The 26,939-nt window shown below is 43.2% G+C and overlaps 5 protein-coding genes across 5 annotated transcripts; 2 read left to right on the top strand and 3 right to left on the bottom strand.

Annotated features, from left to right (window-relative positions):
- Window positions 1–774: 774 nt before the first annotated feature.
- Window positions 775–11,463, top strand: LOC120448923 (reversion-inducing cysteine-rich protein with Kazal motifs). Its single transcript, XM_039631153.2, has 7 exons — window positions 775–1,340; window positions 4,682–4,737; window positions 7,802–7,922; window positions 8,018–8,223; window positions 8,409–8,550; window positions 8,615–10,177; window positions 10,353–11,463. Exons 1-7 carry the CDS (start codon window positions 1,019–1,021, stop codon window positions 11,153–11,155), a joined length of 3,213 nt encoding a protein of 1,070 aa, XP_039487087.2. The 5' UTR covers window positions 775–1,018; the 3' UTR covers window positions 11,156–11,463.
- A 190-nt stretch (window positions 11,464–11,653) lies between these two features.
- Window positions 11,654–13,224, bottom strand: LOC120448924 (proteasome subunit beta type-7). The gene is made up of 3 exons (XM_039631155.2): window positions 13,064–13,224; window positions 12,814–12,993; window positions 11,654–12,330 (listed from the first exon to the last, which is right to left on the bottom strand). Exons 1-3 carry the CDS (start codon window positions 13,123–13,125, stop codon window positions 11,754–11,756), a joined length of 819 nt encoding a protein of 272 aa, XP_039487089.2. The 5' UTR covers window positions 13,126–13,224; the 3' UTR covers window positions 11,654–11,753.
- Window positions 13,225–13,477: 253 nt separating this feature from the next.
- LOC120448992 (39S ribosomal protein L39, mitochondrial) lies at window positions 13,478–15,242 on the top strand. The gene is made up of 5 exons (XM_039631259.2): window positions 13,478–13,631; window positions 13,918–14,242; window positions 14,299–14,399; window positions 14,596–15,038; window positions 15,101–15,242. Exons 1-5 carry the CDS (start codon window positions 13,559–13,561, stop codon window positions 15,158–15,160), a joined length of 1,002 nt encoding a protein of 333 aa, XP_039487193.1. The 5' UTR covers window positions 13,478–13,558; the 3' UTR covers window positions 15,161–15,242.
- A 145-nt stretch (window positions 15,243–15,387) lies between these two features.
- LOC120448991 (zinc transporter foi) lies at window positions 15,388–20,972 on the bottom strand. The gene is made up of 4 exons (XM_039631258.2): window positions 20,614–20,972; window positions 18,322–18,604; window positions 16,758–17,054; window positions 15,388–16,701 (listed from the first exon to the last, which is right to left on the bottom strand). The coding sequence occupies exons 1-4, from the start codon at window positions 20,755–20,757 to the stop codon at window positions 15,704–15,706; spliced, it is 1,722 nt and encodes a 573-aa protein (XP_039487192.1). The 5' UTR covers window positions 20,758–20,972; the 3' UTR covers window positions 15,388–15,703.
- Window positions 20,973–21,676: 704 nt separating this feature from the next.
- Window positions 21,677–26,074, bottom strand: LOC120448213 (Y+L amino acid transporter 2). Its single transcript, XM_039630092.2, has 4 exons — window positions 25,207–26,074; window positions 23,305–23,523; window positions 22,651–23,246; window positions 21,677–22,509 (listed from the first exon to the last, which is right to left on the bottom strand). Exons 1-4 carry the CDS (start codon window positions 25,508–25,510, stop codon window positions 22,123–22,125), a joined length of 1,506 nt encoding a protein of 501 aa, XP_039486026.2. The 5' UTR covers window positions 25,511–26,074; the 3' UTR covers window positions 21,677–22,122.
- Window positions 26,075–26,939: the final 865 nt, after the last annotated feature.

Here is a 26,939-nt window from a genome sequence, read left to right as displayed (position 1 = left end):
AGTGCAAGGACACTCGGCGATGAGCAGAGAGGGTGGAAAAGAAGGCTTTCGAAAACCCAACCCGAAACGAGACTCATCATTAGTGCTCCCCCGCCATCGCCACCGCCGCTTGTAGTTGTCACTTTGTAGGCCACTACCGCTGGCGCTTTTTGATATTATTTATTTATATTTTTCACTTTTAATAAAATGCTGTCGCCGTTGCCTTCGCTACTTTGCCTTTGTGGAAAGCGGAGGAGCAGGCGGCGCAGAATTGGGAACGTTTTGCCAAACTCGCGGCCAAGCGAGGTCAATTGGCTTAATTACTGTGTGACATCGTGTGTACAAGTGGCGATGGCGATGCCGATGGTGATGGTTATGTCGTTGGTTATAGTGATGGTGAAGGCGGAGGCGTCTTCCAAATGCCTCCACATTCGCCACCGAGTAAACAGTCTTGCGTTTATTCATGTATATTTCAACAGATAGCCGCACTCCCCTATCAATAGAGTCCCTTGTGCGGGAGACCATTAAATTTAATCGTTTTTCGTTTTTTGTCTGCGTTTTTCAATCACTATCTAGTAACGAGCATCGCAGCCCCACTGCCCATAAACATATACACTCGAAAATGCAAGCTTAAGTTTTAAGTGATTTACATAAATTATAGAATTTAATAATACGAATAAATAAAATATATTCATATTCATTCAGCTCTCAAAACTCAAACGCATATGCCGCTAAAGTATCAGTAACAGTAAATATAATTCAATCCCCAAAATATTTCTCTCTGTGCAGGAAAAATCTGTTTGTACATACATAGTGAGAAGTAGTGCGTAAGCGTCGCTTATCGAACGGATGCCAATTGGCCATGTGTGCATGTGGATGAACCCAGCGAGACTTTTGACTTGTGACACACTCATTTCCCTTCGATGCAACCAGTAATCAGTGTGCACAAAATGCACTCGACATCATAATCAGTGGAAAATACAAACAAACAAGTGCATATACGAGTACATTTCAAACAGCAGACAAAACAACGATAAAAATGCGCCTGAGTGGCTGGGAAATGCTCCTGCTCCTGCTGCCCTTCGGAGTGGTCAGTGCCGTCCGGCAGTTGGAGGAAAACCAGAGCACCAAGAACGAACACCATCATTCGGAGGAGCGACAGGTGCGTCGTCGAAATAATAAGAGCAATGCCTCCGTGGACCACCATCGCCATGCTGGCGGGGTAAAGAAGAACAGTCGCAGCCATTCTGTGAGCCTGGATTCGGATGACTACGACTGGCTGGATGCGGACACCAGCGAGGCAGTCGACAGCTCCGAGGTCACGGCTGTGGAGTCTGTAAGCTCGTCCGGCGAATCGCATGGTAAGTTGATAAGCAACGTCAGCCCCGTGACCTTTTTAGTGGCACATCAAAAGCAGCCGCTTATCAGTTTGGCTTGACCCACTCATAGTGACAAATGATTTGGAAATATATTGAAAGTTCTACATATAATGTGGAAAAAGTATTTTAAAGCAAAACAGAAGTAAATATTATGCATGCATATTTATGCATATACAATAGTTTACACTTTTACAACTTTGCAATTAAATGTGCATATCGAAACAGAGAATCTTTAGTCAGATTCATACTAATTACCAAGATTTGCACATAATCTGCAGCATATCTAAGCCATATCTATATAGAGTTCCTGGTTTTTCGAGTTCATTGCTATTAAGCCAAACTGGTTCCCTAATTTATTTGAACATTGTCACTTTCATTCGGCCCGCATTTTTAGGGCTGGTCAGTTCGGCTGGAAATGGAGGAACCGTCGAAAATATATATGTACAAATTTTACAGTCCCTCCCACTTTGATTTGCATGTAAATGGAACCACACTCGCATCCACACGCTTAATCAAAAGCAATAATTTGCTTTTGAGCGCGAACGAAATGTTTTAATTGAAAGTGCTGATGCGGATGACGATGCAATGCCACTGTTTCCAGATACAGATACTCGCATCCGAGTGAGTGCGTGTGTGCTTGTGCTTGTGGTCGAATCTAAATTGAAACTGTGTTAAAAATTAGTTTAAATTGCTGCAAAGCTGGCTTGTCTGATGGCGCCAGCATATGTGCACAAGTAGGAATCCAAGATATACCCCTCTACTCTTCTCATTTCTTCGCTGGCTGTTTTATTAACTCGCCACTCGAGTGAATTATGGTGGGCTGGGGTGTCAGTGTATGATAAATGTGTTAGATTTCCAATGAATTTTTATGGCCTGCACCACACATATATGTCGCCGCCTTGAGCTTAACTGATTGTACTCTTTTGTGGCTCTTTTTTTTGCAAAAGGAAATTCTTCTTTGGCTCAACTGCGCGATGTTGTGCATGCGAAATGTTGTGAATTGTGCGGCATTTGAAGTGTTTTGCATACAAATGGCCATCGTTGATGTTTCATTTGGATGCGCTGCGATCGTAAAATAGCTATTAAACAATCATTTTTCTTGCACTCACGTTAATCGAACGGGTGGTCGGATGTGTCCACTCCTTTTTGATATTTTTTCATGGAAGTTATCTTCCCGCAAATGCCGACAACTTGGCGACAAATCAGCTGTGACACTTGACATGCGACAGCGAATCCGGAGACTGCCATTCGGCGGACTTCTTTATTTTTAGCAGTCACCCCATTCCACGGATCCACAGATCCAAACAGGAAAGATATGGTACACAGCAGTGGGAAATACCATTAAATTAGACCATGCCGAGAGTTGCTCTTTGAAAAAATGTTACAAAAAGAAACAATTATCCATTGACTAAATATCCATTGTCTGTGCATTGACCATGAAAGCACTCATATGAAATGATAACTATTCCCTTTTTATTTGCATATATTTATTTAAATTATTTTCAAACAAACACCTATTTTCGTTGCGTGTGGTGCGTTGACAAGCAACTTAGATCATTGGCCAGAGGAGAAAAGAAGCCATCGGCAGACTGCGCAACTTTGCAACTAAGACTGAAATTAAGATGCACCATAAAAATAGCACTCAACGACACACTATACGCAGAGTAGCAGGCACAAATGAAAACATTAACAGTTTTAAAAATAAATGCCAAATAAAAACCGAATCACAAGAATCGGAGAAATCACAAAATGGCGTGGAAGACAACGCCCGGGAAATCAAAAAGGCATTTCCAAACGATTTGTCACAGATTCGCATTTGCACATTTGATTCCCCAAATCGATGTTCATAGGCCGCAGCCAAAAATATATTTCGGTGGACTTCAAAGTAAATTTCCGCTAAAATTAGTCACTCAACCCTAGGAAAAAGATAAAATGCGACTGTCCGGACTCGCTTGGCCGCAATGAAAATGGCTGAGCCAAAAATACGTGAGTTTCCGAACAAGAAAACCGGGGAAATCTTAGCAGTTTCCACTCCACCCCCTCATCCAAAGTAGCCTGCCCTGCTTTGGCAATTGCACACTTAATTAATGGGCACTGCTTTTGATCTTCTGTGAAGTTCAGTAGCCCCCCAATTCCTGACGCAAGTGACAAAAACTGAAATTTTTCACGCACTCAGCGAAACTCTTTGAACCCGCCCTTTACGCCCAGCCAACTGTCACACGTCCAAGTTCCACGGATCCGGAGTTTCAAATCCGGAGATGGGAGCTGGGAGATGGGAAATGGGAGATCGGGGACATGTGTCGCAGATGTCAGACATGGGAAACGCTTCCATTTAGTGATGGGCATCATGACGTGATTTCAGATCAGATAGTTTCAAGTGATCTTCAGAGGAGTACTCCCTGCATCGAAGATATTGCATTCGTGTCACGACTTTCAGTTCCCTTCGAACAAACTCATTCATATTCATCTGGTTGGGATACGCAGGCTATCTCGTTGTTCAATCTGCAGCTCAATCAGAATAATGTCAATTATAGGTAGGTGAGACAAGCTGTTACAATTGACGGTGAATAAATCTTCAAGATCTTATAGTACACAAGATTGCTACTTGAATTCTAACTAGTTGTAGTTGATAAACTATTTCTTATTTCAAGTAACATAAAGCATTCTTTTTGATAAATTCCCTATTAAATATGCATAGGATTCTCTTATGAACAAAACTTTTGGTTATATCACTGTGCCATCGCTGATCCCAAAACCAAACGACTCATCGTGCTCCCCCATTTCATTTCGCAAGAAAAGTTCAACACCCAATGAGCAATCCTCCAAATGAACCGCAACAAGATAAAAAGGGGAACGAATAGAAAAACCAAAAAAAGAAAAGGAAAACAAGCCTTAAGTGCTTAATAAGTAATCAGTCACCCAGGGCACTCGTAGATAAGCAGGATACCATTCCAGCCACCTAATTAGTGCGACAAACGAAACCCCTCCTTGATATGCCGTGAAAGTCCCTGTGTGATTTGTGCCAGAGGAACTGTGTGTTGCAAAAGATTTAGCACAACATGTGGCGATCATGATCATGGTCATGACCATGATCAGGATTCACGAATCAGGAATGGGGCATCAAGCGAATCTGACTTGGGGAACCAGATAACTGGCAGATATCTCGCTGCCTTCCGTGGCATTTATTTAAGTTTTAATTTACTGAGTGGTGTCAAAATGCGTGAGCCAAGCCATTAAACCCTGATATGCTGCACTTTGCCAACTTAACTTCTTGTTTTCCTCGCGCAACATGCTTATTTTCTGTTTGTTTGCTTCTCTTGCAGATATCTTCACATGTTGCAATCAGGTCTTCGGCTCATGTCGCACAGCATGCGAAAATGTAAGTATTGCAGATCGGTGGAAAAGGGGAAGAGGGGAAAAGAGGAACAGGGGGGGTCTTAGTGGGTAGGATTGATCATATATCAAAAATGCATATGAACGCTTCAGTGGATGCAACGGGTGGCACAGACAAGGGCAGCACTTTGATAACAATTTGGCAAAAGTTTATTTAAACTGGTTTGAGATTTTATATTTTTATGGCAAGCAAAAATTCAACAAACGATTATAAACATTTTAATATATAATACATTTTTGTTCTTCTTTTAATTTCAATTCTTTTCAATTTGCTACTTTATACATATAGAATTTATACTAGGATCTTTATACGAATTCATATGAATATAAAAGACATACAGCTTATAATATTAGGGGTAGGTCAAAATTAGTTTTATAAATATATATTTCTGCCTTTGCATACATTTTCCAACCCAATACTTAAACTTATAACCAATTGAACCCAAGTAATGAAGTGAGGCGCCTGCTGCACAGTGAACACCAACGCGAAGGGAAATGATGTGTCTGTCATAAATATTAAACGCTAGCCACAGGCCAGTGGCCATAAGTACGAACACCTCGGACAGCAGATCAGATACAGATTGAACATGCCGATAAGGTGGAAAAACTACTGATCAAGCCACAATGCATTTCCTGGTATTTTTATGAGCCCATGAATCCTCTTTCCCTCATTATGAATGGACTACGGGCCGTGCATGCCAAGCAAAATACATTTAGAATTCAATAAGCGTTGATCCGTCAGACTGTCACACGCAGAAAATTCATTGAAAATGATTATGACAGGTTTTAATGGTCTTTCGATTTCGGTAGAACTTTGAATACCATATCCACATATCCACATCCGCTGGCATTCGATTTCAGTTTGCAGATTATAGAGCCTTGTGCCAAAAAGGATTGAAAAATCCACACAAATTGCATTGTTAATTAGCATAAACTGGCAAACAGGTAATTGCACCTCAAGACCGAACCCAGACCAAAAGCCCAGTCAGCTACAGAGAAAATAAAACTTTCAAAGTTAGAACAAAATTACTTCTTTCAAAGTTGTAGTACAACTTAGTTTGCTTCAAATTGGTTAGGAAAATACGACATTAATATACACCCAAGCTGATTTAAATCAGACTTAGAGCGGACTTAGACATCAAGGTTCAATTAATTTCTTTCTGTGCAAATTGAGAGCCAGACGAACCAGTTTGCCACTCAAAGTCATTCATAAAAGCCCAGCCGGCTGAAAATCAATTTGTTGTCTTTGCCAGTGAGTTGAGTGAGTGTCGTGTGCGCAGTTGTCGGTAGTCTGTCCCGACTAGGAGCCCCGATTTAGTTGGAGGCAATGCCGGCAATCAAATCACTGACATCATTTAACTTTGTAATCATAACCATTTTCCACCCAAAACCAATTAGTTTTCCCAGCCGAAAGTGGGCTGTGCGGCTATGCCAATCTTTTCATTTAGAAATGCAAATGAAGGCATTAAATCTTTTGGCCAAATTGAAACTGACAAACAGGATAACCAAGCCAAGCCAACCGGTTGCCTTCCCATGGGCGTTACCCAAATCCACTTTTCAATTGCTCTGCTCTCTCTCCGGTGTGCCAAAGATTAGAGAGTTAGATCTTACAAGTGGGTGTCGGGAAATTGGAGACCCCTTGATATCCGACTCCCCACTCATCTCCACACTCACAAATTGTTCTACTCCTTATCCGCTGAATGTGTGAAACGTCGAACCCGAGACGGCAGATCAGTTCGAGATAAGTGAAAATTTACGCGCATTTTATTATTGACAAAATGCTCGGCGTCTGATAATTGCAACAGGCAATCCTGTGGGCTTCTATCTGATGAGATTTGGTGGCCAGGTTGGCAGGTTGTCCTCGAAGAGAAACCGAGGACAAGGATGCCATGTACCATGTAGTCATCCGAGTGTGTGGGAGTGCGTGACATGGCCACGGACACTTCATTAACAAAACTGCAACAGACATGCCCGAGGCCAAACTTCAAAGGGGGGGAATCAGACGAGGAACACACATGCAAGAAGTGCGTTCCAACCAGGGGCGTAGTCGATAGGAGGTACCCTGCAATTCGGAAATAAGCATGTCATTAAATAGATGGGCGGATGTACTTTTAAGTGTCCTATCAACAACTTCTGAGCATAGAAAAAATAGTAAAAAAAAGGTCTTTTTTAATTATCGGTTGTCATCGCTGAAAATAGTTAAATGTAGGTTTATAAATAATAAGGGGCTACTTTAAAAGTGTAACTTAATGGAGTGGGAAAGCAACTAGGAAAATATTTATAACAATTATAGTTTGAACCGCATTTAGAGTAAACTAAATGATCAACCTTTGGTACAAGATGCACTCCCCCTTAGTCCCACTGCATCTCCACCTCAGTTTATGTTAATTTGTATTTATGGGAATGCCACCAGGCTCAAGATCCAGACAAGTTTCGAGGACAAGCACACGAAGTATCTTGAATAGACATCGCTTTACTCAGATTACTGTGGCAGATACGTGAGTGAGTCTCGGCGTGGAGTGAGCCTGAAAATTTGTTATTGAAGTTCCCTGGTTCTTTAGTTCTTTATCGATAGAAGGAAGGGGGGCAAATGTTATTTATGATGGTGTCGGGATGGGAACAGCACTCAAAAATGTAACATAATACGCCAAAAACTACAACGAAAGGAGCAGGAAAGAAGTGCAACCTGCATGTTTTGAGTCCTGTATCCAAAACTTAATACCGACCCTGAATGCAACCCCATGCACTCAACCAAAAACCAATAAAAAACCTTTAAAAGATTGTACTCTTCTTCGGATTAAAAGCAGACACCAAATACCGCAGTCTATAACATATTCTTTTTAAGTAAATTCTTTATTTAACACTTCCTTAAAGCTGAGAAGAAAGCACTTGAAATTTTCCTGAGTGTCGAAACGTTGAGACTGCGCACAGAGCACTTGAAGTCCAACAGGTTGCGGGTCAGGAGTTGCGGGTTAAGCGCATGGTCGATGATTAAGTTTGATTGCGATTAATAACTTGTTGTCTATTGCAATTTATGCATATTTTTCCAGTTATCTCTGGTGGAGTATGCCACTGCCACTGCCACTGGCGGCGATAGTCGCGATGAACTGCACAGATATTGTCAACTGCACCAGGTGGAATTTTGGACCTGCGTCAACCAGACTTTCGACGGTGAGTGTGTAAAATTAGATCATAAAATCCATTAAATTATATGTATGTATATTTATGTAATTTGGTTTTTTGTTTTCTGTTTTCTTCCCTGGCAGCGGTCACCCGTGGAGCCGACTGGTCGGGCAGACGCTGCTGCCAATTTGGAGTCCTGCCCCATTGCCGCAACGTCTGCGCCACTTCGAGTCGCTCACCTGTGCAAAATTGTCGACGGAGCGACGAGCAAACGCTTTACGACTGTCTGGAGCGGCAGGAGGCGGCGGATCAGTGCTGCGGACAGGCCCGCACTTCCGAGTGTCTGGAGGTAGGGGTCTTCAGAGCTATAGCACAGTGTAATCTTAAATTCATGAAGTATTAAAGAGCCTTTCAAAAGCGGACCTCATTGGAAAATACGTTTATACTTTTATACTTTTCTTAGATGAAAATATATGATTAAATAAATCAAATATCTGAATATCTTACAAGATAAAAATGACTAATTATTTTCAGGCCTGTCGAGCCGTTTTCGAGCCCGCCAACGACAACCATGACCATGTGGACATCAATGGAGCCTGCGGAGATCGCAACGCGGATGTGATTCAGTGCGTAAACAACCACACTGACATGACCCCACTGGCAAATGCCGAACAATGTAAGTGAAGTTAGCTTAAAAAATTAAAAGTATCAAAAATTAATGTTCCAAAACTATTCCTTAGACATACCCTGTTGTGAGTACAGCAGCAAGGAGCACTGTCGCCACACCTGCCGGAATCTTCTGCATCAAAACGCCACTCTTATGGAACGAAGTGAGGTGATCTTCTCGCGCTTGGAAGCGGCAGGATGTGGCTCACCACTACCACAACTGCCCTTCTGGCAGTGTTTCCTAACAGTGACGGGTAAGCTGTATGTGCCGGGAGGAGCTGGAAGAGCTGGGGGATCCTTTGCCCAGGGACGGATATCGGGCCAAGGCGAATCTCTGGGGGAGCCCAACCACCTGGGCATGGATGCGGCCAAGAGGCAATGTTGCGAACAGGCCAGCAGCCACAAGTGCCGGCGATTGTGCAACCAGATCTTCACCAGCAACTGGTGGGATGCGCGCTCCAGCTTTGAGAACGAGTGTATGGACCAGCCTGGAGAAAGGGAACTGCGACGTTGCATAGAGAGCGTGGATGCACCATGTGAACTCGGATGCCAGGGCCTAAGTTTCTGCTCCAACTTCAACAATCGACCCACGGAACTCTTTCGCAGCTGCACGCCAGAACATGATGCGGCTGCTCGCGAGGATTTGCAGCTGCTGCAGCAGCGGGGAACCGTCAGAGTTCTGGGACAGGAGCTCTTCATCAAGAACACCAGTCGGTGTGCTCCGGACAAGTGGAGGGCTTTGGTGTGTGCCCTCCAGCTGAAGCCCTGCACGCGAGTTGGTCTCTTCAACGGCATTTGCAGCGAGGATTGCCACGAGCTCCTGGACGAGTGCCTGGACTGGACACTACAACACCAGCGACCAAAAGACATATGTTCCAGGTTAAAGGAGAACGATGATGATGCTCCACTGCCCTGTATATCCCTGGGGAGCTATCTGAAACCAGGGGATGCCAGTCCCGAGGAGTCCCAGGGTATCACTTCACCCTGCGCCAAGAAACCATGCAATGGCAGCGAAGTGTGCATCCTGCAGCGAGGAGGCAATCAAGGCTACTCCTGTATACCCGGCTGCAATTTGGGACAGGATTCCAAACTGTTTGTACCTTTCGGCTCTTACGTGCGACTTGGAAAGAGTAATCTCCATAAGAAACTGGAAGTGGGTCAGTTTCCGCTGGCCGAGCATATTGTTTGCTCGTGCGGATTACAAGGTCGCCTGGAGCAATGTCAACCACTGCCGAGCTATATGCACGCCCACTGCACCCTTCCAGGAGCCAGGAGCTACCGGCATGGATCCTCATTCTACCTGGAGTGCAACCTGTGCAGTTGTTTCGCCGGTGAGATCACCTGCACCAAGCAGCAGTGTCGTCTGCCAGGATTCGCGGATTCCGGTTACACGAGTCTTCCGTGCAATTGTCCAGCTCACTACGTTCCCGTGTGCGGCTCCAATGGGAACACGTATCCCTCGGCCTGTGTGGCCAAGTGCCATTTCCCGGAGGGGAACTACGTCTACGGGGCCTGCAATGCTCGGAATGCCTGCCAGGCGGCACCACCAAACAGTTGTCCCTCCGGAACTCAGTGCTTGGACAGCAGGAAGGTGTGCCTGGCCAGCATGCAGCGACCTTGTCTGCAATACGTGTGTGGTAAGTTACGGAGGACGAACTCCTTACTTATTTTTAAAAACTTATTCAGAAACCAATCCAAAAATCGTATATGTTATACCAGGTTTTATACCAACTATGCATACTTAAAAAGATACGGCATTCTATAAATATTTCTTGAAATATAACAATTATCTGTATGATTTCTCCATTGCAGTCAACGCCACCGCTTCCAACTGTTCAACCTTTCATCAGGGTGAGGTGTGCGATGCCCAAGGACGGACTCATCCCAATGCCTGCGCCCTGCTGAGGGCCAATCCTCAGGGTCAAGTGGCCTACTGGTCCGCCTGTCAATCGAGTCGCTTCAATACCTCACCGTCACCAGTCTGTGGCATCAATGGAGTCACATACAAGAGCAGCTATGCGGCCAGAGCGGAATACGTGCTGGTGGATTATGTGGGTCGATGTCGAGAGGTGGGACTGCTGGTCAGCGACATGGGAAGACGCTGTAGGACTGTCCAGTGTCCCGCACCCGGATCCAAGCATTGTCGCTTGATAGTTCCGCCGGGAGCATGTTGTCCTTTGTGTGCAGGAGGAGCCTTCAGGATAATCTACTCCAGAAAGCAATTCGATCGCGCCATGTACGGACTGAGGGCACAGAGCAGCACTCTTTTGACATTGCACGGGGTGCTCCAGCAGCTGGATGGACTGGTGCAGGTTAGCGAATGCCAACTGACTGGATTCCTCACCATGGAAGTGGGCATCTTTGTGGCCGTAGTGCCGGCCAGCAGTATCAAGCGACCCACGCGCCTTCAATTGGAGGCCTGCGCCCGGGAGGCGGAGAAGATATCGTCCCTAATTAATGCCCAATCGCCCAGGATCACAACCAATCTAGCTCTATCCTGTTTGACAGTATCGCATCTACTAGAACCCACGCCAAATGGAGCAACATCTTATGGTTCCCACGCCATTTGGATACTCCCCTTACTGCTGTTAGTTTCTAGATTAATCATAGCCTAAGTTAGTCCTAGAAGGAGTGTGTATGATCTGACTCAATCAAGTGAATTCTTGGTGCCAATTAATCCGTTAGTCTAAGGAGATGGAATGTGCCTTCAACTGTAAGGAATTGACCCTCTGTACCATGTGATATTAGCTAAATTAATTCTTAAGCTTTAAAATTATTTTATAGTTATTATTTAATTTATGCCAGGGACCGTTAATCATAAATACTCTTTGTTTTAACTAATTTAAATGTATGTTATAATTTTTATACTCCTTCATGGTAAAAAAATTTAAGAAATAATAATAATAATCATTTCAAATCTGGATCGTAAAAGTACAAAGAAAGTAATGGACCAAAACCCGATAATGTACCCACCCTAACTATGGTTATATTCTTAAATTTCGCAATCATTGTAATATATTAATTTTTGGTCCCTGGCTAGCGTTCGTTAATGACCAAAGCATTGTCCGCCTAGGAGTATCGCTAGTCTAATAAAATCCCTTAAAAAAAGGAACTTGAGATGAAGCATGGCTTCCTTTATTGAACCACTCCAAGTAGATCCTGCCGAAGCTCTATTATAATAAATGTACGAAAAGGGTAGAAAGGGTTATCGCTTTAAGAAGTATCCATGGCAACCACCTGGACGCGTTCGGTGACGAGGAGGTCCTTAATGTTGGTGTGCAGCACGGTTGAGGTTCCGGTCTTGAAGCGGTAGTCCAACTGGCGCTCGCCCTTCTTATTGGCCAGCTCATAGTTGCGCAGATACTCCACACTGCCCTTGCGGATCACACACAGATCGATGTTGGATCCCGAGCCCAGATCGTTGAACACACCGGAGGCGATGGCATCGCGCACCAATTTCTTACCCTCCTCCTCGGACAGGTCGGGCCTCCAGCGACTTTCGAACACGGTCATGGCGGCCAGGGAACCCGATCCCATGGTGGCATACGGCAGTTTATCCGAACTTCCATGTGGGTGAATGGAATAGATGTGAGGTCCGGTCTTATCCACTCCACCAAGCACCAGGGCGGCACTGATGTGTCCCTGGTAACGGAAGAGCATCTGCTTCAGCATCACATTGGCGGCCACAACGCGCACCTCCCGGTCCGTCTGCAAGCGATGCAGCTCCAGCTGGGAGGAGATCAGATCCGTTGTCATCTCAGTGTCCGCAGCGGTTCCAGCTCCACAGCAGCTGAAGGGTAAAGATTTTCGTTAAGTATTGGGAGATACTTTGCATGTCGAAGAAGCAACTACACATCTTTTTAGCTAAATAAGACTCTAACATCTAAATAATAATCTGTAATATTTCAGTCAATTGTAAATAATATAGACTTTGAACCAAAGAAAAGTATTATTCATATTTGTCTTAGGTATCTTACAAATTATGCACTGTTATATTCCTATATTCCGGATGACAATATTATGGTTATGTAGAAACTACTTGGTGAAGAACTTCGCCTCCCTAGCTTTTCAGCCTTTTTGGAGAATAGGATGGATACAACTAGATGTGTCATTTGAAAACCGGTGAGGTCAAAGCAATATAGACTATGAGGATACAGAAAAGTGGCCCACATTTGTAACATAAGACTGAATAAAACGTAATTCCTTCTTTCCTAGTATTATTATATCCCTTATGAACTTGAATGTCTCTGTGGTATGCCGCCTGTGGACTTACTATATATTTTTGGCCAGGTAATGGATCTTGGCGCAGTTCTTGTCCGAGACAATAGGACCCTCGGTGGCTCGCGTATCGGCGCCCAGGATAACACCATCCTTGTAGATGATGCCAACAATTGTGGTTCCCGTCTTGGTGGTGGTCGGTGGCTTGAAGCCTCCTTTCAAAAGAGTTGCATTGCTGAAAGCAAATAAAACAGCAATTAATAAAAGCCGATGGCGGATTACTGTACAACCCGGATGATTCTAACCGCTTGCAGTTGTCGAAATTGAACCCAGCACGGGGCAGATCGCGTGCGTTATCCAAATCCATTATATATTCTTTTTATTTCAACTATATTAGCAAGGAAAACTAAAGGTTTAATTCTGACGAGCGCGATGACAAACAAAATTGTTAAAGGCGTGATAGAGCTGGAAGTAACATCGATAACTTATCGATATATACCGATGGTCTTGATTAGCGATAGTATTAATGAAAAAATTTTAAATTTATAAGTTTTTTACTGTAACCTGTGTAATTAACTATACCACATCCTAAACGTTCAGTGATTTACATACCACATTTTAATGCTGTGGATTATTCTACGCCTTTTACATGCAACAAGTGTATGGGAAAGCCCCTTATATTTTGCAAGCGAATAATCATATTCGAAAAATATCGATATACTGATTCCCTTCGGTTCGCCTTGGCAAAGTACCATCACATTTGTGGATTGCATCCCTGGAAAGTATTTTGGTAATTTACCATGTCTGCGGCCACAAAATTACATAAAACAAGTTGGTGCGCCCTTCGGCAGCTGCAACAATACAGAACTAAGGGTAAGTAACACTAATTACGAGCCCTTTTATTGATCAAAGATAGGGGAAGTTGTTTACATAATGCCGGTGGTCATTCACGTTTAGCGGAGCTCCTCGGCCAGTGATGGCATGCTCGGTATCTCAGCGGAAAATAGCTAGAATTGAATACGGATCCCGGTATAATTTTGTTATCCAAGCATAGAATTAGAAGTATGTTTGTTTATCGAGGAATAAGTACATTTTCCATAACTATACAATATGAAATAAGGTTTACTTATTTTAACGTTATTACATTATGTCATTACAGCCAATTTCAGCGGCAGTTCGGCATCGATAGCCAAACGGAATGACCTATTCAACCAGGAGCAGCGCCGTCAACGGGATGCCGTTGGTCGAATCGATAAGATCGAGGTGCGGTACCTGGGACTTCCCGAGGATGTCACTCTGGTGATGAACAGCAACATCTCAACGCCCTTTAATTGCGCCCAGCATCTGAGTGAGGGGCACTGTAAGCGATCGGCACTGGCCTTGATCGACGGCAGTGTACCCTGGGATATGCACAGACCCTTGCAGGAATCCTGCACTCTGCAGCTGCTCAACTTCCATGTCTCCGAGCCACATGTGGTCAACAAGTGAGTGTTATACTGCATTATTATGTATTAAACTTACCTAAATTGTTTACTTTTAGAGCGTTCTGGCGCACTTGCAGCTTTATGTTGGGAGCCGCCTTGAACCGCGCTTTTAAGCCTGAGGCCAATCTTCAGCTACACAGCTTTCCTGGACCCAACAGTAAGCAGAATTATTTTTTAAACTTTTATGGAGGACAGTATTACTAACGATTTATAGAAAATCTTCGAACCTCCTGAAGTGGTTTCCCACTATAACCGAATACGAATTTTATAAATATCTATCTAAATTCTAATACTTTCAGTGTTATCCTGTTATCCAATCAATACTTAAAAAACTTTTCTTTTACATATTACAGTCAAATCCGGTAGCTTTGTACACGACATTGTGCTGCAAACCCAGAACTGGGAGCCGAAAAAGGAAGAGATGCGCGCCATTTCGGCAGAGATGGTAAAACTGGCTGCTCAGGATCTGCGCATCGAGCGTTTGGACGTCCAACAGGATCTGGCCCAGGAGATGTTCAAGGATTCCAAGTATAAGAGCGAACAGTTGCCCAGTATTGCGCAGCAGACCAATGGAAAGGTCACCTTATATCGCCTGGGTGATCACATCGACATCTCACGCGGTCCAATGGTGGCCTCTACCAGCTTTCTAGGCAAGTGCGTCATCTCGGCTGCCCACAAAGTTGCGGAGGAAGGTCCCGCTGGTGCTTTCTATCGCATTCAGGGCGTTGCACTGCCGGCTGGCTTCCAGCTGAATCATGTTGCATTTGGTGTATTGGAGGAGCGTTCCAAGAAACCCGTGAGTATACCCCGCCGTTTTTTTGGTACAGAACTGTGTCACAGATTTAAAACACATTTTAGAGCCCCGCACGCCTGCCCAATGAACCATTTGAGGAACAACAACAACTGCAATTATCTTAAAACGTTCTTTAATATTTAAAACTATACTATAAGTGTTTAAAGGTAAATCATTAAAGAGCGTCCTAATTTGTTACAAGAAAAACTCGTCTTTAAAAAGATTTGACCATTTTTCTTACTTGCTAAATTATCGTATGGAATGAAATTCTGCATAACTCGTATTATTAAAGACATATAAAATTAGGATCCATAAAACAGAATTCAAATTGCGGAACACTTTTGGTCTTATTTTGTTCAAGGATTTCATAATGTTAAATCCTTTTAATTGCCAGTGCTAGGGTTTATCTAATTTGCTAGTTCTTGTATTACAACTGTCTATTATAATTTTTAAGCTTCTACAATTAAGGAAGGTGCTGTTTAAATCATGTGTAAATACACATGTAAAGCTGACCACAGACTAACATTTGGTAACGATTTCATCTCTAACATATAAGACATGCTTAAGGAAGCAAGAGAATCAGAGATTCCACACAAAACATATACAATATATACATCTACAATAAGAAAACAAAATCAACATAGCTGTTTGAGATTCAGAGCTATTCCTTAAAAGCTCTTGAACAGACCCTCCAAATCGTGTTCGTTTAGGGCAATAGCCAGCATTATCAGTCCACCCAGAAGGATACCAACAATTTGTATTATTATACCCTTTGGATCTTTGGCCATCTCCGGATTGTGGGCCACACTCATTGTGGGCACCAGATCGGCAAAGGCAATATACAGAAAGGAACCAGCGGTGGCTGCATAAATCCATTGGGTCATGCCATCTCCAATTCCCGCGATAAACAGACCCACGGACATGCCCACAAAGCTGAGAACTGAGCTAACAATGTTCATATAGATGGCTCTTCGCATGGAGACACCTGTTTGGAGCAACAGAGCGAAGTCGCCTAGTTCGTGTGGCAACTCATGGCAGAGAACGGCAAAGGCTGTAGCAAATCCAGTGACCGGATCACTTGCAAAGGCTGCACCAATGGCCAAGCCATCGGTCAGATTGTGCAAGCCATCTCCGATGATTACCATGAAGGCTACTGGAGTGAGCGGTCGATCAGGGGTCTTCTCGTCCAGCTTGGCCTCCTGCAGCATCACATTGAGCTCTCGTGGAGGTGGGAGTTCAACAGCATCCTTGGCAGCGGACTTCTCCATATGTCCGTGACTGTGGCCGTGGCTGTGACCATGTCCATGGCTATGTCCATGACCACCTGGCTTACCTCCCTTGAGCAGCGGTATCAGGTTCTCCAGCATATACATGAATAGTGCCGCCAGGAAAGTACAACCACATAGCAGAGCCGCCTCATTGCTATGCTTGTGATCTGATTCCAAGGGATTAATGCCAGTGACTTCCTCCTCGTGCTTTTCCTCCTTGAAAAGAGCATGTGGCAGCAAGTGCATGAGAGCATCGCCAGCTAAGGTGCCCACAGCGATGGAAACCAGGAACTTGAGGATTTCCTGGTAGGCAGCTGACTTCATCAGAGGAACCAGAAGAATTCCGAGCAAACCGCAAGCGGAGAGTATAAACATGGTGATGCTGGCATAGATCCAAGCTATATCGATATAGGTAAGTTATCTTGTAAGCCAAAGTATAATTAGAGATACCTACCGTACCATATCTTCTGGTTCTTATCGTTAAGGTTTTCCGATCGGGCAGCTGGTTGCTTGCACACTCCAGTATCGATTTGGGCTAATAGAGCTGGGCAGAGTTTCATAAAAGCTCGCGGAGTGATCCGCACCGAGTTGATGAATTCGTTGTATTCCTCTTCAGAATTGTGGATGGCATCAGTTGAACTAGCGTCATTCTTAATGAGCAGTTTACGGTAGGCAATGTTTTTGTGGAGATCGTTGTGGTTTACGATGAGGGAAAGCAACGACTTGGGCGATAAGCAAGCTGGAACGGGTTCTGAAAATTAGGGGAAAAAGTAATGATATTGTAAGAACCAAAGGAAATCGTCCTGGTTTAAAGTAAAGGACTCGTGGGTAAACAAATTAGTACTTCGGTGAGCTTCAAGTGAGGCATTTAGTAATTCTTGTTACATGTTATTTACTTTTGATTGTGCAGTTTGCAATATAAACTGTACGTTATGCATTGTTCTATAGCTTGGTTCACATTCTGGCCAGCACCTGTTTGTTTTAATTTCAACCTTTTAAGCACTTTGTTTATAATGTTAGGTATGGGGAATTTTCTTTTTCCAAGCTTTGTGGAAATAGCAGTTACGTTTCTTCGATACCGGCACGTTGCCCTTTTACCACTTAAATGTTATCCAATTCACAAGTGCGAACTTGTTATTAATCCAGTCAGTTGTTATATGGGACAACGTTGTAATGATTGTGTGCACTTCAATTAACCGTAAGGCTCAGTTATGAAAAATAAATAAGAAACGAACCGATTGAGGCCTGTTTGTTTCTCGTTTTGTTTCTGTATCTGTATCTGTATTTGTATCTGAATCTGTTTCAATTGTTGTTTTGTTTTGGATTTCCGCATCCATAATGCGTCCGTTAATCGTGTTATCGCCCTGTTTTCGTCGCCTGCTGACAATGATCTTTCCTACCTGCTGATTTACGGCTACATTTACGGCCCAAAAGGCGAAAGAATACGCATCTGGTACTAGCTACGTGTAGTATACGTGCATGGTAATGATAATTTATGCGACAAGGCCACGATCACAGACGGAACTTCCTATCAACCAAATGAGATGGGAGATGGGATGGCATAATTGAATTGATGATAGACCGACCGCAGTCGCCGGTCGCCTTGCACTTGGAAATCGGCCAATTGATGGAAAGAGTCGAGTCGAGTCATCTATTTATACCTCCATTCTGATGCGAATGCGACATTCTGGCGTACTCAATTTGTATTGTGCCACAGGTGGTTGGTGTTTTATCATGTTTGCTGTTTTTAATGGCCAGCTCAAGTGAGCTTTAATCGGAGAATTCCTTTGAATTTCTCAGCCTTTGTGGATACTGGACAACCGAGCTAAGTGTTAAACAAAAACTTCACTACATTTATGACCATGTTGTCTGTCAGCGAAGCTCAGCCATTTCAGACATACATAGCTGTTGGTGGGTAAACACAGTAATAAGGATGGAAGTGAAGTGCGGATTCTCCGACCATCAAGATAAGACAGGTGCAAATCTTTACTCAACTATGTATAAACAACGCCACCCACCTGAACTCTCCCTCGGATGCCGGTGCTTGGGATCATGCATTTCCAGGAACTCCGGAGCCTCGACCTCCGACTCCGCCTTTGAGCGATTGCCAGGCGGAGAGATTTGCACCTCCAAAGCCTCCTCATCGGTGGTGTTAACTTGTGTCGGCTCAAAGTAATACGTGACATTGGTGCCACGTGTTCCTTGGTTGGAGTATCCCTGAGGTCGATGCTGATCGATCGTGTGCGAGGGATCGAACTGGATTTGACCCAGGTTCAGGCTGAACATCAAATGCTCAAGACCCTAAAAGAATATTTAAATAATTTACAAGGTTTAATAAGGGATTTAAGAAATATAACTTATCTTATACTACATCCTTTTCTACGTACGTATCTTCAAGTTTTTAAAGATACATAACAAGAAGAATCTTACAAAGCCAACGTGGTTTACTTTAGACTTACAGCGTTTAAGTAAGGCGCAAATTATAAGCAAACTATCTAATGATAAGAATAGATAGCATTATGTTTGAATTATTGTATTTAAACTAACTTTTAAAGATAAGTAAGGAATTGAAAAAAAGCATTGAAAGAACTTTTGCAAAGATAAAAATTTACATATGTACAAATACTGATATAGTTTAATGATTCAATAGCGTTTTGGATAGTTATGAATTTCCTAAACTATGCATATTTAAACAATAATTGCAACCTTGAGGTTTTAAAACCCATTTAAAACAACAATTAATCTCGAAATAGCTAGAGAAAATGCAACAAAACAACTGCCAGCTGTTTTGTTTACAGCGACCCTCCTAAAATCTTTATTAAAAACAAACCTTAACCTGCTGCACATTTTTCACAGTAGCTCTCCACAAAATTTCCCACCATTTCCCACCATTTGCACTTGCAACTTTCTGCTAATTTGTCAGAGCAAATACTTAGGCTCCGATCTATCACAGATAATTACTTGATTTACTTGTCAACGTGCCAGGCGATTATATTTACATCTGAATTCATTTGTTTATTGTTATTCCACCATTCTGTCGCATTTTTGCTGTCGGCAAAGTGGGTGTAGATTCCCCGGGGAGACGAAGCCCCATCTAATTGCCTCGACAGCCACCTGTCGCCGCCGGAGATCGGGGGATTGGGGATCGGGGTTTGGGGCGTGTCATTCGAGTGATGAGTGGCTCCGAAGAATTGCCCAGATTGCCAAGATCAGGATGGCGGAATTTGCATATGAACAAACATTAGACACACACGCGCTGGCACAAAAGAACTACTTATTATTATGTAGCTCATGCATCCACCAAATGGCTGATTTTACTTTCATTCAGCGAAGATTTGTTTGTGTGCCAAGTGTGCTATGTAATCAAAAATTGGAATATTATAATGGATAATAGAATATGAGACGGTTGGGTGGGCATGGGGCCATCGGGCATCCAACCCTTAATGTTAGTATGCCGAGTGCGTAAAAAGTAAAAACATTTCAGTAGCGGCATGCCATTCAAATGGACACAGCGTATTGCGTAGCCCAAACGCATGAGTAATGTCAATTGGCTCGGATTGCTCGGCATCGCACTATAAGTTTGGAGTCCATGTCCATAAGCATAGCGATCGCGTTGCGAAAGATGCGGCTGATTCGGCGGGGTATCTTGTGCCCATTAGGAGGAGCAGTCTTATCGGGCATATCCCCTAATCTCCGACTTGGATAAAGAAGGATGTTGTGCCAGGGCACAGGGGGTAGGGGGTAGTGAGTAGGGGGTGGGTGTGGGTGTTGGTGTTGGTGCCACGACAGTCGTGTTGTTGCTCAAGTCTCGTACTATATATCTCACAGTGCGCTGCCGTTCGTTAGTCTGGATTTTGATTAAATTTATGATAATGCCAGCAATAAAGTGTACGTTTTTTATCATACGTTCCAAGCCAGACGAAGTGCCTGCCTGCCCCTGCCCCTCCACCTGTGTTATAAAATTGCTGCCCTCATATAAAGATTACAACCTTTTAAGAGTGATGCGATAATAGCCGTTGAGAGTGTTTTGTTTGCCCGCTTGTCAAGTTGGCCAGAACAGAATTGTTTCACTTTCACAATGCTTAAATATTTGATCAACTCTAATATGTCCGCACATTGTTTTTGTTGCTGGCCCAAATATGAAAAAAAAAGTCCAAAAAAAAGAAGACACAAACTCACTAATTTTTTGCCATAACATTAACCGCAAAAGCTTTGTCCGTGCCCGACTTTGTTTACCTGTGTTTACCTGCGCTCAAATTACTCCCTTGTGTGTGTTTACAAGGCTAGTTCGATGGTTTATTAGTTATTACCTCAAAGTTGATTGTCCCGCCATTGCCGTATTTTTGAAATATCTGCGCCACGTACTTGTTGTATTCCGTGGAAGCCGGCACTGTTTTCAAAAATAGCGAACCCAGGCAAATTAGGGTTAAGACTAGCACCTGCTTTTGGGCCATCGTAATGGGCTGAACACTCAGGTGGCAGATAGTTTCTATTCTCGTTTTTCGTTTTATTGAACCCGCTTATCTATCTACTGCTGGTCGGTCGTCACTTGTCATTTCACGCAGCTGCACCGCGATTTTCTCGACTTTTCACAATTTTCACAGACGCGTGCGATCCGTAACACTGCGGCCAACTACCGATCCCGTTCGACGGTCTTTTGAAATGACAGTTTCGCCCACGCAACGTTTTTATACGACTTTCGGCTCGGCGAGCGCCGGCGCGTTCTCCTTTCTCCCTCTCTCCTTCGCCTGCTGGGCGGTGGGCGGCTCATCGCTCTGCGCACTCGCTACAAACTTAACTGCCATTCGGATGGAGCTTCGGAAAAGCTTTCGCCGGGCCATCAAATCTGAGCGCTAAAAATGGCTAAAATCAGTTGTCCGGTACATCGGTTAATCTCACATTAGAACACATTACAAAGTGTTGAAGTCACAACACTTTTCTTTTATAATCTTAAGAATTTGGCTTAAAGATTCTAGCAAGCAGAGATAGCGATATTTAGGTGCTCTCGATCTAAAAAGTATCTGGTAGATTGTAACTACTACAAATAAGATTGCATACCTAAAAGGCGTTACTGAGGGGCTTTTCATCAAATAGTGATTTCCAGAACTCGCTGGATTAGAAATAAGTACTAGAAAATCAAAATATTTTAAAAAGTCATTGCCAAAGTGCAGCATAAAAATTTGAGCAATATTATAAATGCCATGGTAGTAGATTATGAGACTTTATCAAATGTATAGCATACGTAGACTTAAAATGATTTATGTAATTATCCCTTTAATTACGGAATATAAGTGTTCATGCTCCGCTTTGAATAGCTGAAATATTTTTATTATTATTTGTCAAACCCAAAAAAATTAAAAGATTTAATACCCATCTAAGTTTTAATTGTTTATTATTAACTTTCTTATACAAAATTCGATTTTTACATTTCGCAAAAAGTTGCTTCAATAATAATTATTACTTACTGAATAAGCTCCTAAATACGTGTATAATATGTAAAAATTGGTTCGCATTTTGTATAACAGGCATATTTCTGCCTTTGACGAGGAACTCATTTTTGGGATTTAAATATACAATAAAAGTAGAGGCTACCAAATATTCATAATATTAATTGGAGCAGAATGCATTTGAGTTATTTACAATAACACTTTTGTAATGTTGTGCGTAGGTTTCTACTATTTCGCGTTGCTAACCTATCTTATTGGTACATTGAGACTTATCCTAACTACAAGATATTTCCTTCTATAGTTGCGTTGTTCGATTACATCCACAAAAGGCACTCTCTTCCCTAAGTCGTAGAGTCCTGCAATCCTGCAATTCTAGTCGAACTTCTCCTGGTTGGGCATACAGATGAAGAACTTGGAGCACCACAGGTTGATCGCCTGCGAAGTGTCCGCCAGCCATTTGACCGGATTGTGGATGGTCAGATAGTAGACCGGAATGCCAGACAGTATGATGATCGTCCCGATGCCCACCACATATGGCGTCTGCGTGCAGGAGGAGATCACCAGGAACAGGCAGACGATCAGGTAGATGATGGGCAGCGCCAAACTGACTTTGATGGGTCGCTCCGTCTTGGGTTGCTTGTAGCGCATCCACAGCAGTCCGGATACCGAGATCAGCGTGAACAACGCCTCCACGTAGCTGACGTAGTTGATCAGCACATAGATGTCCTTGATGAACAGCAGCAGCAAGGTGAGCACGCCCTGGAAAATTATAAAAAGCCCGATAATTAGATAGGTATGATTATTTTATGGATTCTTATAAACTATTACTATTAATAGTATGCTGATCACATTAGGAGTATTCAGGATAATTCTCTAGGTTAAGTTAAGCCTCCAACTTACCAGGAATATCAGCGAAGGCACAGGAGTAAGGCAATTAACGTTAATCAGCGAAATGGCAGCCGGCAGGTGACCATTCCTCGCACCGACGAAGAAGAGTCGCGAGGAGGCGAAGATCGCTCCATTCAATGATCCAAAAGTGGAGCAGGCCACTGCGAAGGGCATAATCCAGGACAGATAGCCCAGCATCTTGTCTCCGAAGGTGACCGCCACTGCATCAGACGATAGAATCTCGTCTGGCGAGAGTACCGAAAAGTAGGCAATGTTCGTGATCATGTAGATGATCGTGACCACCGGCATGGAGATGCAAATGGCCTTGGGGAGGTTTCGGTACGGATCCTTGAGCTCCTCCGTAACGAAGTTCAAGTAGTTCCAGCCGGAGTACGAGAAGAGGCCGCTGTAGAAGGCCAGTGCTATATATCCAGGATCCTGTAAGCCGCCGGAGAAGGGATTATCCCAGTGCTCCGTGTTTCCATTCAATAGCCACCAGACTCCGGCGCCGACAATCACTAGGAGGGCCACCACCTTGGTGCCCGTGAAGATGTCCGTCACACGCGTCACCCACTTCACATTATAGCAATTGATAAGCGTCAGCACACCTAGGGTGCAAGATGAAGCAATTAGTCAACAAACCGATTAGCAATCAGCCGATCTTACATATCATGGCAGCCGCCAGCAGCTGCACCGCTTCGATGGGCGCTTCGCAGGACGGCCAGAATGGTTTCAGCAGATATTGGGCGAAAGTCAGGGCCGTGATCGCATTGCCCGTGGGCACCAGGATCAGCAGGGCCACCCACAGATAGAGGAACGCCGGCAGGGGGCCAAATGCAGTGCCTATGTAGGCGTAGTCTCCCCCCGATTTGGGTATCATTGTGCCTGAAAAGTCAGCATATTTGTTAAAGAGGAGAATTTGCTTATTACGGCGTAGCTTACAAGAGAACAATGTTTTAAAAGTGATTAGCTTGATAGAGAGCAAACATTGACAATCTGATAATCTGATAAGCATGACACAGTTCTGCTAATGCTTAGGGTAATTGCCTATCTAACGAGGGCCGTTCAAGCAGTAAGAAAACATTTGGAACAGCTTTAATAGCATATGCTAACTACATAAAGAGCCAACAATTTTATTTCTTTCATTTGTTAAGTCTAGTAATTGGTGCTAATTGTATTTTGGACAGACAGCTATATTCGCACGTTAACTACGGAATTGCTTTATATTTTCAGTAAATAACAATCTTATAAGCTTTGTGTATTAGTTAAGAATGTTAAATATCTTATAAACATGTTTGACAGGAAAAGATGAACAAATAAAAGCTCAAGTATTTGATTTTCAAACCTATCTATAGACATTTAGATGATTTGATCTGTTCAGATCAAACATATTGAACTTGCATTGGTACTTCGCAAGGCAAACTCCAAAAATTATGCTAATTTGTGTCTGCCGAAAACGTTTAATTATGAGTGTCTGACTGGGGTATTGTTAAAAAAAAAACGTGTTTTATAATGATTAAAGGCCCCTAAAGAAGATGACGTAAAAGAAGAGCAAAGGCGATAAGACTTATTCTTGCTTCTCTTAAGTTTGGCTGGGGATCAGGGATTTAAAGAGAGTTCTTATTTCATTTGAGATCTTAAAAAGGTAAATTTATGCTTTTGCTCACATTTCAATAAAGGGGTTGAAAATTTGGACTTGGGGTAAGTCTTTTCTTTTCTTTGGTGAAACAAAGAACACACGCTGCATTTTCACCAATATAAACACATTTACTCCTAGTTTTGAAGCATCCTTTAGTTTTATTAAGATGCTCAGCTGCTAATTGGTTGATAATTGAATGTTTTGTCTGCCTCATTATCAATTCTAATTTCATCACTTTGCGGGGGGAACTGGAACTGATTTTGTGTGTGTACCACTTGGGTAGACATTTTCAATGGAACCGAGCTAATTCCATGCCTTAAATGTGTCTCCATGGTAATTGGTTGGAGTAGTTAATCTCAAAAGATTCTGAGTTCGACTCAAGGGTCATAGTGATTTTCCGCTTCTGTTTCATTGAATCTGGGCCAATTTTAATTGGAAATAAGCTGATTTTTCCTGTTCATACTGTATAAAAAGTGAGTGCTGTTTATTTATAGAATTTAAGTACCACATGTCGCTTGAACTTTTATTTCACTGTTTAGTTTCAAAAAGAATTCTGTATCAAAAACTAATCGCAAATCGCAATCTTGGAATTCTATTATTCTCTGTGCAGTACTAGTGCTGGCTATATAGATATGAAGATAATCTCTGGCCTTAACCTCTTTGGCCGACTTACTACTGACTTAGGCATTCTTGTTCCAGTTTCTCTTAATTTTCTGCTGTGCAGGTGCTTGTCTGACACCTATGTAAACAACTCCCCCACTCCGCCACATACACACCAGCCATATGTTGACCCACGGATTGCTGTCATCAGCGGGAAGCAATAACTGCCAGCTCCGCAGAACATTGTTTGAATGGGCGTGGGCTCATTATCGGAAAACTCAAAAAACAAAAAACCATACCCATAACCCCATACTTGGAGCATTACTCACCCAGTTCCGCGTAGCATAGAGCGCCCACCATGCTGAGCACTCCGCTGAGGACCCAAACGATGAGGGATTGTCCAATGGAGCCGGAGAACCTCAGCACGCCCTTGGGACTCACGAAGATGCCGGAGCCGACAATCACGCCGACGATGATGGCCACTCCGTCGAGGAGACCGATCTGCTTCTTTAGCTTCACCCCGGATCCCTGGCTGCCGCTGTCCGCCGTGGCCGTGGAGTTGTTGGGTTCCACCGGAGGAACCTCGAACACCTGGCGGGGAATCAGCGAGTCGCTGGCCTGAACTCGCGCCATTTTTTGTCGAGTGATGTGCGGCGGTTTTTATGGGTGGTTCTTCGAATACCTTTTGAATTTATGCTGTTATGGGGTAACTTTTGCGATTTTTACTGTGGCTGGCCGTTGTTATGTACACGAGTCCATTGCTTTTATCGGGGTTTTCTTGTAGTTTTCTCGGTTTTCTTTTATCAGCACACTCAGTGTGCCAGCGTGGAGCTTCAAATACCGCAGTTCAGTTCGTTTGAGTCCACATGGTTTTCATTTGTCCCCGGTGTTTTTTCGATTTCAGTTCTGTTTTGTTCGGCACTTCACTTATTCCCATGTGCGCCTCAGTACACAAGCACACACATTTGTCACGGACTCTATATGTGTGTACAATTCAAAGGCGATAAGGGGTTATAACACACGTGGTTCCATCATGTTCATCTTCTCGAATCCAGATGAGATGGGTGTATTATTCAGGAAACCGAAAAAAGGCGAAAAACCGGTAGATCCCACAGAATATCGGACGGAACGCACCGCTCGCGTCGCGCTCTGAGTTCAAACTAAGTTTGGAATACGAATTTACCCCCCTTTATGAGCAAACGACTGTCGCTCCTCGCTCAACTTGGGCTTTGCATTTGCCTGCTTTTATTCTTCCATTTACAGTAGGTAGTAGTTAAGGCGAAACAGCAGAGGCAGCTGCTCTCTCGTGCTCTTTTGGGCCATAAACATCTTACCTGTTACCTGCAAGAGCGGCACACACACAACACACTTTCCACCGGAACATGCGGCCAAACGCATGATGCAAGACGCCTCAAACATTTCGCTAGCCAAACCAAAGAAGTTTGAGAAGTTTTCGCTTGCGAGCTGTGTGCCAAAAATAAAGCACGTGCGCTTGCCTAAGAGAAACTCTCTTAAGTTGTCTTATCTTTTTCTCCTTAGTCATTGACCCTTAGGTTGGTCTCAAATGTGTGCTATTTGTCGGAAGCATTTAGCCACTTTGTTGTCACTTTTCCTAATACTGGGTATGCCATGTGCCAAGCGACATTAGCTCAATGATCCGTTTAGGCCTTTAATTGCAGCTGATTTAACGGCTTGGTGGGACATTACACATACTGCAAGTGAAACTTGCCACAAACTATTTGTGTGCACAACAATTGTAACAAGGTTGAACGTCACACGGAATAGACGGTTAAGTTGTTACAAAGATGCCCATAAACTACTTCAAAATGCTATACATTTTATGGATTGAAAACTATGCAAATATTTGTTCATTATAAGATGGTTTCAAATATTTGTTTGTATGCAAAGAAGTCAAAACATGTTCAAACGTTAGCCAAACTTCCAATTCAAAATCTCTTTAAGTCAAAACTTGTATTGGTATGTAAATAGTCTTTAAAGCAATACTGTAGCTCGAGATCTGTGAAGCTCCACCTTTTCTGGTAGAGGGGTTAATCTAGTTAAT

This window comes from Drosophila santomea, chromosome 3L (assembly GCF_016746245.2).
Source record: "Drosophila santomea strain STO CAGO 1482 chromosome 3L, Prin_Dsan_1.1, whole genome shotgun sequence".
In the NCBI taxonomy this organism is placed as follows: Eukaryota; Metazoa; Arthropoda; class Insecta; order Diptera; family Drosophilidae; genus Drosophila; species Drosophila santomea.
Note: the sequence above shows the minus strand (reverse complement) of the source record. Positions and strands in the feature narration are given on the sequence as shown.